The sequence below is a fragment of the Tenebrio molitor genome, chromosome 1 (genome assembly GCF_963966145.1).
Source record: "Tenebrio molitor chromosome 1, icTenMoli1.1, whole genome shotgun sequence".
Classification (NCBI taxonomy): Eukaryota; Metazoa; Arthropoda; class Insecta; order Coleoptera; family Tenebrionidae; genus Tenebrio; species Tenebrio molitor.
Genome location: NC_091046.1, coordinates 6,418,776 through 6,434,483, shown reverse-complemented (window position 1 = coordinate 6,434,483; position 15,708 = coordinate 6,418,776). Strand labels below are relative to the sequence as shown.

At 33.7% G+C, this 15,708-nt stretch overlaps 1 protein-coding gene across 3 annotated transcripts in view; it reads left to right on the top strand.

Annotated features, from left to right (window-relative positions):
- LOC138128683 (glutamate receptor ionotropic, kainate 2-like) overlaps nucleotides 1-15,708 on the top strand; it is a 229,656-nt gene that overhangs the window by 186,568 nt on the left and 27,380 nt on the right. For all 3 annotated transcript variants that reach the window (XM_069044893.1, XM_069044897.1, XM_069044901.1), the window contains 4 exons: nucleotides 2,593-2,844; nucleotides 3,630-3,805; nucleotides 8,347-8,400; nucleotides 15,511-15,675. In XM_069044893.1, coding sequence (XP_068900994.1) covers nucleotides 2,593-2,844; nucleotides 3,630-3,805; nucleotides 8,347-8,400; nucleotides 15,511-15,675 — 647 coding nt within the window. The remainder of the gene's footprint in view (nucleotides 1-2,592; nucleotides 2,845-3,629; nucleotides 3,806-8,346; nucleotides 8,401-15,510; nucleotides 15,676-15,708) is intronic.

Here is a 15,708-nt window from a genome sequence, read left to right as displayed (position 1 = left end):
GAGGATTTAATATAAAAGATTGAGAACTTGGCTGTCGCGTTGATTTATGTAAAAAAATGCATTGATATGCATAATAAGAACATATTCCTCGGGTCTGCCGAAAAGTTGAGGAGCAGACCTCCGTATTAAGGACGCCCCAGCAGGTTATGCAATATTCAGACGTAAGAATGGGAAAATGATTGCCGGCTTGTTATTTGCATGCTGAATATGAATACATAAATGGAAGTGTTGAAAGAGATGGAACGTACGAGCAGGCCATACAGGATAACAAGAACCGACGGGGGTAAGCACCTGCGAACCGCCCCGGAAATTAGGGACGAGCGGTAACGCGGTTACCGTAATTCCCATCGCGCACATGTTGCATACCAGCTACCCCTCTTAACAACCGATTAACGAGATCGTTCACTATTACCGGTGCCATAACGAATCTTCGCAACAAATCACGTAAGATCACACTTGGAGGAGGGCTGCGGACGCCGACCGGGGTGGCGATGTGGAGAAGAAAGCGCCGGAGGTGTGGGTGGTGAAAGAGACGCTTCAAAGACGTCGTGGGAACGATGATCGCTAGCAATTTTACCCAAATAAAATTCACCCAGTGAAATTATTCGTATGTGGGGTCGGGGCCGGTCAGAGGAAAGGTCGAGCGGGTTGGGTCACGAAATAGAGCAAGAGTGGGAGAATTTAGACAAAAATAAAAAAAATGTGAGATTTCTTAATGAACTTAAAATATAAAAAGTTGCTCTTATTGCTTATTCTTAGTATGTTTCATATACATTAGTTAAAATCTTGTCTAATTTAGAATTAACTGTAATTATACAAGGTGATCGAAAAGAAAACAAATCAAGATGGCCACCTTATCTTTTGTTTTATCGAAACGTCTCTCAGCTTAATCGTACGCATATGTATACTTGCTATACAGTCGTTTAATTGGTTGCCTACCTCTCCAAAAATCTATTATTAATTAATTAATTAATTAATTATTAATAATTAATTATTTTCCTTGAATGGTAAAACTCATTTTACCACTTGTTCCGGGATAATTGTTGCTTACAATTACAGGAAACGTCCGTCAACTTTGCTGAAATCGAAAACTTTTTTCAAGGTTAACGACAACACCGTTGCTTTAAAATTGACGTTTATTTGACAATTCGCTTACCAGTGGCGTCGCGTTTGGCAATAAAGCTGGTAAATTACCCATTCTTACAAATGTAAAATGTTATTCCCATGTCTAAAATTCATGAGGTACCGTTTGAGACCACAAATTGTCTACGCCCATGCGTTGAACGCTTATTTGCATAGAATTCCGCTACGACATGACCGATAATTTGCAACGTCTGCTCTGATTTGTCTTCTATTTGATCACTTTGTACAACAATACCCTATTTTAAGATAAATATTAATATGTAATCGTGAAGCGCTTAATTTAATGAACTGCTTTCTTTGAAAAACAAGAAGCCCGTCTTACAATTCGCAGACGTCATAAAATTTTAACTGCTACTCAAGATTAACAGTCTCATAAAAGCCCATTATTTTCGAGTCCTTTCTATCTTTATTATGTCTCAATCAACCTTTTCGTCTCCTGTTTATTGGATAAAAACCTACGACTGTCTACCAAACATTTGTTATTTGTCTTCTGCTTTCACTTTTGCTAATTCCATTTAATTAATGCTATTTGCTGAAAACTCGTAAGGCCCTCCGTTTTATTTACACACATATTTACTCTCCAGACAAAATCAACCTCTCTAAAAAATATAACAAGAACTAATTCCTTCCACTGGCAAAAACCTCACTTCAGATCTTTCATTCTTAATTACTAGAATTTTTTGTTAACAACTAAGTCCATTTAAAACATTAATTCTGAGTGAAACACCACATAAATGTAGAAGCAGAAACTCGTCACACTTTTAATTAATAAGTTCATAGTGCCAAAGTAGTGGAATCTCACCGGAGACATGTTGCTACATCCTACTAAAGTTTTGACACTGCCGTGGACATTGATCATTTCAATACAGTCTCGACATATCTGGCCAAAAGTTTCCTTTGGACACTTGAATAATGATCCCAAAGTTACAAACCTTCATCATTCACTTCAACAGCGTCGACGATCTATTGAAAAAAATTAAAGACATCCAGATGTCGACTTGAAAAGCCTTCTGTCTAATTTTATTTATTAATAAAAATAGCAATAAATGGTTAACAAAGGTAAAATTAAAAAATAAGTATTTATTCACTATTTAGACCTCTTTCGAAAAAGATTCAATTAGAGAAATACATTTTGCTTGATTTTGTTGTTGTAAAAAATTTTCAAAAACTGAAAGAGGAAGCTCAAAAGAAAAAACTAAATTAAAATTTTATTTTTTTTTTAAGTTTTTCAATCTTATTTTATTGCAAAATAGTTATTTATATATTAAAGCAGCGAAATCATTCTTTAAGGTACCGAGAGAAGTATTGTCGCCGAGGTCGTTTGCGGCAGAGGCAGAACAATCTTGAGGATGTTAAAGGATTTCGCTGCCAAGGTGTACACAAAAATTTTCGCGTACAAAAAATATATTTTCTACTCTTGAAGGTATTAATTAATGGAATTATTTTCAGTTTGTCGGCAGATGGAATTCGGCGTCCAGGCGATCTTCGGACCCTCCGATCCGATATTAGGAGCACACATCCAAAGTATTTGCGAAGCCCTGGATGTGCCCCACCTAGAAGCACGAATAGACTTCGAGCCCCTCTCCAAAGAGTTCTCAATCAATTTACACCCGAGTCAAGAACACATGAACAAGGCTTTCAAAGACCTGATGACTTTCCTGAATTGGACCAAAGTCGCCATTATATACGAGGAAGACTACGGTCAGTTAGTTTGCTTTATCCAATTGAAATTAAACGCAAAATGTCACAACTTTGTCGCGGAAACGTGTTTAATACTCACAAAGCGTCTACTTATCGGGAGATAATGAGAGCTTTTAAGCTGGGTTAGATGTCACCTGGTCGAGAGAATTTTCCTTGCGAGTATTATTCATAAGTCTTTGAAACGCGAAACGATGTGAAAAGAAGCGTTGAGTTAGAAAATCTTATTTTTCTTTAGTTCCACTTGTTGGGGGAAAAGGTCAGCAGCTGTGCAACTTTTAAGCTTAATATTAGTAAAGCGCATTAGATCTTTAGTGAGAGCTTTAAAGCTTCGCGCAAACTTCCAACTTGCATGACCGTTGCCAGAACGGGAACACTTGATCCGTTCGGTTCGTTTAAATTTCATCACGGAAAAAATAACGATCCAATTTTTGCAACTCTGCAACGAAATTCTTGTTCCTAGGGTTTCAGAGTGTGGATTAATTTTCTATAGTAAGAGGATCACAAGCACGCAATATTTTACTCTATACAATACCCTCACCAACATAGCATGTTCTTTAACGCATTCGTTCTGCTATGATTAAATCCCTTGGATCTCAACCAATCACCCCTTGGACCATCGCCTATGTAAATGGACGAAAGAGCTGCCTCATCATACTTTCAATTAAAAATTGTTCACACTCAGCTGCATGATTTTACAAGAAACTTCTTTCAATGGAAATTTAATGTTCGTAGTTTGTGTTTGTGCGGTTTTTCTTCCGTTTCCATTTGGTAAAGTATATTTTCAGGATTGTTCAAGCTGCAAGAATTGGTGAAGGCGCCGGCTGCCGCAAGGACTGAAATGTATATTCGCCAAGCCGGTCCCACTTCGTATCGACAAGTGTTGAGGGAAGTGAGGCAAAAGGAAATTTACAAGCTCATCGTGGACACCAATCCCAGAAACATTCAAAAGTTTTTCAGGGCGGTAAGCGCATCCACACTTTTTATTTCGCATGATTTTCTCCAAAATCTGTTTTGTGTTGTTGACGTCATTAGGGCCAGTATGGCGAGCTTTCATCTCGCCGAAGCTGCCATAAATTCCGAAATGTTGACGTTTCGCTCCCTCACTTATCTCGAGACCTAAATCCGTTGTTGGGGCCAATAACTGCAATGCAGGATTTTCCTACGCAGGACATTTCAACACTAGTTACAAAAAATTACAAATAATTCGATCTCTCTATAATTCGGTAAACTAATATTGTGTAAATTTGATAAATTCCACTGCAACACAAAATACTGTTTATGGATACAATTTATAGGTGGAAAATGGTGGATCCACCTCGTGAGAATGCGATTCGATGATTTATGTAATTAAACTGATCGAAAAAAGTTAGGAATATTGCTAAATATTTAAGTTAACTTTATCAAAATGCATCAGTAAGTTTTTTTAACGAGAATTATTGAAATGTTTTTTTAATAAACGTTTTCACACTCTTCTTGGGATACGTTATAAATTATAATATCAATATCCCTAACTTTTTTCGATCAGTTTACATAACATTTTTGTAATTTGATACATAATCAAAATTTCTAAATTAACGTTTAAAAAGTCTTCATAAAAAAATCATATCGAACAAAAATTCACGACGCCAATTTCAATAAAAGAAAACTACAAATGGGTGGACATGCCATAAAATAATTAAAAAAATTAATTGTTTTATTGTTTTACGATTAATAAAGAGTTTAATTTATTGAAAATGTACAAAACCACAAACAACGTCTTGTAAAATAAAAAGTTTTGTTAAAATAATTCTATCTAATAAAAAAGAATTAAAAACTAACTATAGTAAATTCGTTTTAATAAACGTGCGTGACAGAATTTCTCTCACAAAAATTTTGAATGTCAGTCATAATGACAATAAAGCTTAGGCTACACAAGTTTTTTCGAATTGGCAGTAAAATAACTAACGAAATTCCCTGGCCGTAACTGTACGTAAAAGAAATCTTATAAAAACTGAAAAAGCACATACTAAAAAAAATTAATTCTATAAAATTAATGCACGCAAACTATTGTGGTATCGTAGTGGATTTTGACAATTTGAGTGTTTTGAATTTCGACGCATAGTAGAAAAGTGATACCAACTATCAAGAACCGTCAAAGTGACAGGTATAAAAAAGGTTAGGTTTACCAACCCAACAATATTGACTAAATCAGTTTGTAATGATTTTAAATTAATTACAACTCCTTAGAAAAATAAAATGTTTTGACTAGTTTTTGTTGTGTAAACCCGAGACATCATTTTACTTTCTTGTGAATTTTTGAACATTGACAATAGGCAATGAACGACAGAAATGTTACTTGACACGTGCCAGCGGCCTGGAGGTTATGTTTGGCGTAGTGTAGTGCGGGCCCTTATCGTCGAAAGGTGGCAAACTATTTTTTCCGATCCAAGCGATACCACAATCATTTTGGAACACTACAAATAAAAAATATTTGTCGTAATGGTAAAAGCAAAACTACGTTTGTTGCTACAGGGTCATTCTAAATGATTGATTTTTGCCGCTTTCATGTGAACTGTCAATTTTTGTCGCTGTCACTGTCATTTTTTAGGTGAAAAGTGCGGTGGTGAGAATTTTATTTATTATTTTTCAATTAACGATTGAATCCAAAAATATTGAGTTGTTTTGCAACCAATTCTAAAAATATTGAGTTGTTTTGCACCCAGTTTAACTCCTGTGTGTGAACGGTGTGTACTCACTTATTCACATCGTTTTGATGTTTTTATACGGAGCGGCAACCATAAATTTTACATTCAGTTTTTACGCCTACTTGAACTACAATAATTTAGAATAACCCTGTACAAAAGATGGTGGATGCTCCGGAAAAACTGAAAATAAAATATATTTCTATTTTTGTTGTTTAACTATATAAATTGACACAGCCAGTTTCTTAGTGCATTAGAGATATTTATGAAACAAATATTTATGCCTTAACAAATGAAACAAAATATTTTGCACCACTTACATAAAATTTTGTGCGAGAACTATACTTTTAAATGTCTCTCTCTACTGGTCGGCATGCTGATAAGATAAGATAACATGCTATGTCACTCCTGGATAAATGGACTACCCACCAGTGAAAGTTCGGTCAAAATTGATTTATTAGTTATGGCTGCAGAGATGCACAAACATTCAAAGAAATATAGTTTACGCTGCAGATACTCCTTCGGTAATCCGAATAAAATCGCAACTCCACCATTATAAACTGCACTACATAATTTTTATGTCACCAATTTCTGGAATACAACATTGCAAGCTTGAATTTATTTACTTTGTATTATGTGGCAATTCTTTGTTGCTTCTCTTATAACACTGATTCCCAGGCGAAATTGCTTTTGGATCGAATTTTTGTGCACCACTCTAATATAATCTTCACAGCTTGCAAATTTCAAAAACCTCCAACTCGTTTTATTTTTGTGTTTACAAAATTATTTTTTAAAATTAACCATATGTGTATCAGAAAGTGTAAACTTGCGATCATTTTCCTTACACGCTTCTTGCTTATTTTAGGATATTTAATTACGTTTTCGAATCATGCTTCAACGAATACAGTAATAGTCAAAATAGATTCAAGTATTTATTTACTATTTAAATAAGTAATATTCTAATCATATTTCAGTTATTTAAATTTTAATTAATTAAGCTTCTTCTAGATTCAACGATCACATATTTCTTCTAGGTCTTCATTAAGCTTATTGTGAGATTATTGTTTAACAATAGAAATTTTATTTTAATTATCTTATGTAGAATTTGCCTTGATTTCGGAACGTGTACGAATTGACCGTAATAAAGATAAAAATCCGAGAATTTAAAAGAATTTAATTATCGCGTTCATATTACAGACGATTCCACTAGGAGCATTTTATTTATATTCATCCCTCACATAATAATTCTTGTAAATTGTCAGTACTACGTTATCAGACACAGGAGAATATCCGTAACGAGAAATTTCAGTATATTGCATATTAATATCATTCGACGAGTAATACGAAATTTGAAAAGAGTTTTTTTAAATTGTATTACGAGTACGTCAAAGTTAACAAAGAAAATTGCACATTTCCATCTCTGATGCAGAAATCTTCAAATTGCGGAAATGGTGGATGCGCCGGGAAAAGCTAAAATAAAAATTCAATATATTTGATGTCAGGCGAATTCGATGAAATATAAAAATCAGGATTTATACACTTTCCTATGGCAAAATCAAGGTAAAAGACTATTTGACCATATATTGAACAGTGAAGGCGCAAAATGGTAGATATTCTTGGATAAAATTTATTTATAATAAAAGACTGCATCGCTAGTTGAAGTATAATAATTCTCAACAGAAAATGAGAAACTGTATTATTATAAAAATTTATGACTGTGTAGTTGTTTGGTACCTTACATAGGTAGTTAATAAAGAAAAATTAATCTGTCGGTAATCAAAATTTATATGAAAAGTTTTTCGACATATTTAAAGTTAATTATGTAAAAGTTTCCGTATCGATTTGACTTGAAAAAACCATATTTTAAATTCATAAAACTTTAATTATTAATTATTCTTTCTGAGTAAACTTGGAACGCCCCTGCACCTGAAACTTCCCCACTTCAATCATTCCAAATTCGAATTTATCCCAGATTATTAAAATTTGATACGATCAAAGCACCAAACACCTATCGTCGAATAATTTTGATCCCAATTCGGGGGCCTGAAAAAATGTAAACGTGCTCGTACAGCTCCGGGATTGTTTTCAATAAGAGTTCTCGTGCAGCATTATCCCCACTCGATTTTGCCCGGCCTTAACCTGACATTCTCAAATTACTCTTATTCACGGCCGAATTCTATCGAAATCCAATGATAAAAATATTTTCGCTAATCCCCATCGAACCCGAGCCCCGGAATTCGCGAAAATATTCGTAATATAGGTCAAACATGTTTTTCATTAGGGAAATATTGTATTGTGCGGTTCGAATCGAATAAGCGAGCTTTCTTCGGCGCGACAATAACGGCGTACCGGCATTTCACCGTCGAAATATTAATTTTGCAATTCGATGTTTGTGCATTTCCGAAGCGCTCATCCATAAATTTCGCTTTTTATTCCAATATTTAGAGAAGAGATTTTTTCCTTTTCGCATTTTATACCTATAAATACCGCACAGTTAAATTGGGAACCCCACATGTTGTTAGCGCTGATCCCACAGCCTACAAAGACCGCCAATTTGATGGCAGCTTCAGGTTTACAGAAATCCAGAGCACGCTTTGATCTGCTGGTGACGGCGAATCGAAGCTAAACCTGCTAAGGCGCTTTGCTGTGTCAACGAACACAAAACGTTATTTCTAACTTAGTTTGTTCAAACGAACTATGCTTTGTTTCTCAATTGGCATTTATTTTGTTTTCCCAACAATCCAATTACATTAGTCATGGCCCAGCTTAAATCCTTCCGCATCAATTAGCTTCTATTGAATGATCCCTCTCTGTTTTACAGATCTTGCAGCTGCAGATGAACGATTACCGCTACCACTACATGTTCACGACGTTCGTAAGTACACCCTTTCAACTTTAATTATTCAAAATCACTTTGAAATATTTTCCCTTCGGTTTATCATTTCTGACATTGCTCTTCTTTGATCTTTATTTATTCAAAGAAGCGGACTTCTCCCGAATCTATCTTGTATGGAGTCGTGGATGAAAGCTGATTAGTTTAAGCAGTGACGGAGCCCAACAAGGCCAAACAGGTTCTCTACTTATTTGGTCTTGCTATTAATACATACTACTTCATTTAGAAAATTGTGGTTCTCGTTCAAGCAAACATTTTTATTTCGTAAAACTTCCTTATTCGGAATTAGTTCAAAACACAAAACCCTAATTCTTAAATAGAATGTTTTCATTTTCTTCTTTAACCTCTATGCTAACAATTAAATTATTTAATTTAATTCATTAACATATTTTTTAACTAAAATAGAGATTTTAAGAAACTAACATAGGAATTTATCCTCTATTTTTTAAAGTTGCAGTTTTTAAAAATGGTAGAGGCGCCGGGAATTTTTTAAACAACATTTCTCTAATTTCATAGTTAAATAATGTTCTAAAAATGTATATATTGATTAAGAAACACAGATTGAAATTACGTTTATTATAATATGTACAACAAACCATAAGAATAGTTATTTACATTACAAATGCGGTAGGCTACATTTTACAGCGCGAGGTTTTTAGATTGAAACACGACCGCGAAGCGGGAATGTTTTAACAAAAACCGAGCGATGTAAAATGCCTACCGCATTAGTAATGTATTAATCTTTTGGCCGACGACCCATTACTCGTTTTCTCAAATTTGAAATTTTTTGTAACCAATAATTTTGCAAAACCTCTCAAAGCCTGACATTTGATTAACGAAATGGTAGTAAGTTATCTATTATACGATATACATACTTACGATTTACACCACAAGATGGCGCTATCACACTTTAGACGCTAAGGTACTATATCTTTAGAAGGTAGCGCCATTCCGCTCCACAATTTTTCGCCTCGAAATTAAAAGAGATGGAATTATCGATAAATCCTGTGAGTGTGACAAAGATAGAATCTGTTTGACTCGATACAAACATCCCGTAAAATTGTGTATACTTCTATCTTTGTCACACTCACGGGATTTATCGATAATGCCATCACTTTTAATTTCGAGGCGAAAAATTGTGGAGCGGAATGGCGCTACCTTCTAAAGATATAGTACCTTATTAGACGCAAGGTTGGTAGAACTGATATGCATTTAGGAGGTTGCCTCGTTCCAATTTAAAACAATAGTTTGAATATTTCCCCCCGAAAAAGTTACTCGTGACGTCATAATGCACTAAACTTTTACGACAGAGTCTGTCGAGCACGCATTTCTTTGACAGTTCATAGTTGGGCAATAAAAATATTAAAAGCACGCTTATGACATGTCATACAAATGTCAACTGTACCCCTCACAGAGTTGCCACATAAATTTTCGTACATAGTTGCCATACTTATCCACAATCATTTTGAATCACTCAATAGATAAAACTTACAACGACATGGTACTAATGTCTGCAGTAAAATGCCGTTCTATTTGTAAAACAAATATAATTTTTGAATTGAGAAGATGATAAGGTGTGTCGGGTAGAAATGCAGTACATTTTTTAAATTTCTCTAATAAGTTTATCAAACCAGATTTTATCATGCACTGATCAAAAAGCTTCACATTTCTATCCCCAGATGAATGGTGCAAATTTTACACAAAATTTATTTTTCCAAAAATGTTAAATGTAACAAACGCTAATTGATGAAACGAATTAGGATGTGGTCCTCTTTAAATCACAGCTGAAAATCATGTTAAAAAAATATCATTGATCAAAATGTTTTTAACATAAATTTAATAAAGCGTAATTTGTAAATTGATAAATGGTGGATGCGCCAGGGAACTTTTTACATGTTTATTGTGAAATGAACTTTTGTAAATATTACAGTAATAATATTGATTTAAAAAAAAATATGTTTATAACAAATGAATAGAATTAATTACAAATTTGTACATTACAAGAATGGAACATTCTAGAACTGAAAAGGAGTATTTGAGTGTACCGTGCCTTCAAATAAATTCGGAATTAGAGTAGGCTTTGATTTTATTATGAAGTTGGTAATATGGAATTTTTAAAGGCACAGCAGTAACCTCGGACAGCACAATACACGTGTTTAAACGTCTATTACCAACCGTTAATAGAGAAAATATATAAATCACAACCTACTCTAATTCGGAATTTATTTGAAGGCACCGTATATCGTTTGATAACCCGTATAAAACCTGACATTTCCGTTTTGTAAATATTTGTCAGGAAAAATGAATGGATCAAATTGCATTTTTCTGTCTGCAATTCGGACCATAAAAATTGGAATTGTCAAACCGGAAAAATACTAAATCCACCGCGAAATAACTGAAAACAAACATTTTCATATCTTTGATGATTGACAAACAACACAATTCTATTTCTGATATTAATTACAAACACATAGTGGTAACTACGAAACAACAAATAACATAACCACAATCATTAATCTGTCAGAGTACACCTAAAATAAAGTATAGGTTATTTTTTAAACAATCTGTTAAAAATATTGTATTGTCTGTTATAAAGTTCCATAGACGATAAATGAAATATTAATATTGGGTTTTACAAAAGTCACGGTAATAGAAGAAATCTGTGTGTTTGTTGTATTTTAATCTACAGTCGCGAGCATTAAATCCTAGTCGTCAAGGTCATTTTGAAATTTCCCGCTACTGTCACAAATTAAAAATGTTCCCTGCTTAATTAGGGCTAATGTCAATAAAACGTCAATCAAAAAAAAATTGTCAAAGTTTTATTCTAAACATTCAAAATTATAGCCCCAATATCGTATTTAAACAGAGTAAAAATTATTTCGCTGATAGAGACGGATGTGTCAGAAAGTTAGGGTTAGTTGGGATTTACAAAAAGTTGACAAGATCTTGACAAGACAAGACAAATAGAATTTTTTTAAAGTTATGACCGTTTCACATTAGAGCACTTTCCGTTGCGTCAGAGAATGACCTTGACGACCAAAATTTATTGCTCGCGACAGTACATCAAAAATAACCATTCAAAAGACAGATAGTGACAAGTAAGCTACAAAAACAATAATGTAATAAAATAATTGTGAATACAGTGCGATCGCACTTCCCAGTAATATAAATTTAAACAATAATGATTTTGATGAGTTTGTTATATGAACATGGTGCTATTTGGATTACGCGGTAGGTAACGTCATAGCAACGGTGTCAACATAATGTTTCAATGTAGTCTAATTTTTTTAAGTGTTGAAAAGAAAAAGAAATAAAAAGAAAAAGGACATGACATCTCTTTACTTTCCTCTAATGTTAACTTATCATCAAATCTGTAAGTACAAATAATCGTCCATTTAGTTTAATTATAATGTAAATATCACTCTGTTACTGTTAATTCAATTAATAAAGATTTATAAATTTTAATTTTTTACTCCATGTCCCTAGGGATGAAATGTCACTAGGGACTAAAAGAAATGCCTTAGTTCCTGTTTAGTCCCGGAAGTGCAAAAAATTCCTTAAATAAATATGTCTTTTCTTTTTGCATCTTCTCTTAATCTTTGTTGGAAAACCACTCATTTAATTTGAAATTATAAGAATGCATTCCAACAATTCCATGCTGTAGAAAAGTTACAAATTCCTCTGGAACGTCAGCTGATTAAAAACGAATTTTTTAAACATTTTTTTGTTCAGCACCGAGTCCACAGTTTTAATTCGTCATCAAGAAAAACGCGTGTTTTTCACGACTGGGGAATAATTTTGAGGAAAACTCCCGTGTTTATGGTTGTCCGCATCCGTTATTAGCAGAGTCCGTTCGTAGGAGGTAAAATTGCCTTATAATTTCTCCGGGGAATTACAAAATGTAAAATTACCAGCACGCCTCCCCAGGCTATTTACAGGGTGGTCATCATAATTATTCCATTCTCCGGTCAACTCCGATCCGCTACCTGAAACACGATCCCGGACATCATGATGGACGCGACGTATCGACCACTGCCAAGAATTTAATCTAAATTCGTCCGGCGTAATTAAAATCCTAATCCGCCACAATGATGCTCTCTGCAATTATGTTTTATATTAAACGCTTTAAACGATAACTAAAGTGAGATTTACGACCAGCGAACCGGTTGACATCTGACACCGAAATAATATAAACGTTGTTGGGCACGTGGCCAAACTAATTTGCACACGCCAAATGCGTACAGGAAATCTTTCACGCGGGGCTGCATGTGATACCGACTAAATTTACCCCGGAATTGTTGTTGCTAATTTTGTCAAAATCCGGGAAGATGTAATTTAATTTTGATTAATTACTTATTTGGAATTCGTAAAATATTTTTTTAGAGTCGTCTTTCCACTAAAAACAAAAAAGATCAATATAGTACTTATGCTGTTATGTACAACAAAAACAAGCATTTAATAAGTAATAATGTCTCAAAATTAGATATTTTTTGGTTCTTTGCACATAAATTCGGTCACGCGAAGTGAAAAAGTCGATTGCGTTGCGTTTTTCAAACCGTTAGGTTGCACTTACCAACCTTGTAGGGTAATATACTATATTTGCATCACCGTCAAAAAACATTTTGGTTTCTTAGTCAACAATGCGTCTAAAGAGGACATTTTCTTACAACCGTGCAATATATGTATTCTATTTTTATCCCACGTATTTCAAGGCGGTAATGGTTACTTTACAGCACGCCGTACGTAATAAATGTTTTACCGCACGACGTATAATATTAGATAACCTGACCCGACACACATTAATTCATTAGTAAAACATACACCGTGTCTCGATAATAAATATAAGAATCCCACTGTGGATAGAGCGTGCATGATACTCGTATTTCAGATTTCGTGTGTTGGTCTTGATGAACGTAGCTTGAAGTTATGTTAATGCAGTCTGAAATAAATGAATATACTTTTTAACTTCCGTGTGTCAGGATATCGTTTTAATAAAGTTGATGAATAAAATATGACCCCGGGGATATTCAGACAGCCATTTAAAATATTATACAGGTCTTACACATCTTATCAAATTATGTTCCAAGCTGACAGAATTGATTTTCTTCGGTTTTATAATTAAATTTCGTCAAGGGTTCTTCATCAAATAGCCCGAATTTGATTAGTCCTGATTGTATTTGAGACATTTTCTCTGCTTTTTGAAGTCGTCAATTACGTTTCAAAACAACACGGTAAGAGTCTACTCTGCAGTACCAGAAATTAATTAAAAAGCCAATTGTGAATTACCAGTCAGTGTAGTTAACACGTAAGTTATTTTTGTTACTTTCAGTTAGCATAAATTAAAGTTTAGTAACTGAGTTGAGTAGAGTAGAAAGTCTTTTTGCGCTTCGCCCAGATGGCGACCTCGACTTCGTCTCGGTCTTCAATCTCTGGGCTTAGCACAAAAATGCTCACTTCTACTCTCTACTATTAAAATTCCGTTCTTGCTTTAAAAATCATACCGGTAGTGAGCCAAAAATGTTTAATTCATCTATTTGAAAAATCATTAAGACAAAAACTAAAAAAGTTTTATTGGTAAAAATGATTATGTCAGGGATTTTTTTTTTAATTAAACAGGATACATTTTTCAATTTGATACCTTTCATGCTTTCATGACATAAAATCAAAACATTAGTTTTTATCTGTTTTAGAAGAGAGAAAAAGTTGACGAAATTTTAATAAAACTTGTATTGTTTAAAAACATTAAATTTAACTAGAAAATGACAGTACTACACAGATTATGTCTTCCTCGTTTTAGTATAGCATAAATAAAACTAAAACTTAATTTAAAAAGATAATTTAAAAGTTACCATCGTAAAACTAGTTATTACCACTGTATCTCCGAATTTAGTATATTTTAAACCGATTTTGTATTTTTTGCAATATACAATCATAAAAGCTGAATTGTACAAGAGTCATAAATTCTTTTCATTCACAGTATAAAATATATTTTGTAATTTTATTTATATCCTAGAACAGACATTTCACAACTTTAATGTAAAAAGTTTACTAAACGCAAGAAATTCACGTTACTTCTATTCTAACCTGGAAAATATCTCACTATGGCAAATAATGCAAAAATCTTTTTTCTCAAACGTCCGTAAAATATGACATTGCACTGCTGCATTGATAATGCTAAAGTGTCAGTTCATTGTCATGGCATCTAACGAGCTGACCAGCGTCCGTGAAGTTATTATCTCCGTTGAGGAGCGTCCGTGAAGTTATTATCTCCGCTGAGGGCGTCCGTGAAGTTATTATCTCCGCTGATGAGCGGCTGTAAAGTAAACTAGCTAAATCATTTAAAATTCCTACCTGGTTTCTTAACATGTCTTAAATAATTTGTTATGAAGGTTTGAAGAAAAAATAGTATATGTTATTTGGAGCAAAAATGGTTTTATGTGCTTTGGCTGGTTTGTCTGCCGCAGCACATAAAACTTCATTTTTGCTCCTCATAACATAATATACTATTTCGAAAAACTTATTAAGTATTTCTCCATTGAATGAATTGGAGCAACTAATCCAAGAAAAAAATAAAATCGAGGAGATATTAATGTTCAAGACAAAGTTTATTTTTCCTTCTTCACGCTCTCGTATCTAAATCTTTTATCTCCCACTTTGTACATAGTAAAACAATGACATTTATATTTCTAAGAGAGATCATTTTAAGCTAAAAAGATTCCTTTATTCCTGTACAAATAAGAGCGGTGCTTGAAAGCTGCATTTTTCTTGCAGCTGAGACAAAAACGTCTTATAAATTGTGTAGACTTTGATAAGTTTTGAAATTTACCGAAAGAGGATTTCATCAAGTAGACGCCTGCATCTTAAATAAATATTGAATAGAGAATTAACAACTTTAAGTGGATTTTTTATGAAGTTCTCATTCCTATCAAATTTCACGCAAAGCGCCCTCCTCTCGTCTAACTCAAAATTAAGAAACTAATTGGTTGTTATGTTGTGCGTTACGTCGTGCGTCTCCAATGAAGACTGTAAAGTTTACAAGAAAAACCTTGCTGTTTGTTGTACGAGATTTTGATATTCGGTTTTTTATTTCAGGATTTAGAGACATTCGATCTGGAAGATTTCAAATACAATTCTGTAAATATTACGGCATTCAGAATTGTTGACGTGGATCATCCGAAAGTAAAAGAAATCCTTGAAGTTATGGAAAAATTCCAGCCGATTGGTCATGCAATCCTTAATAAAAGCGGAATTATTCAGGTAATGATTCTCTCTTTGTGAGGCGCCTCGTCA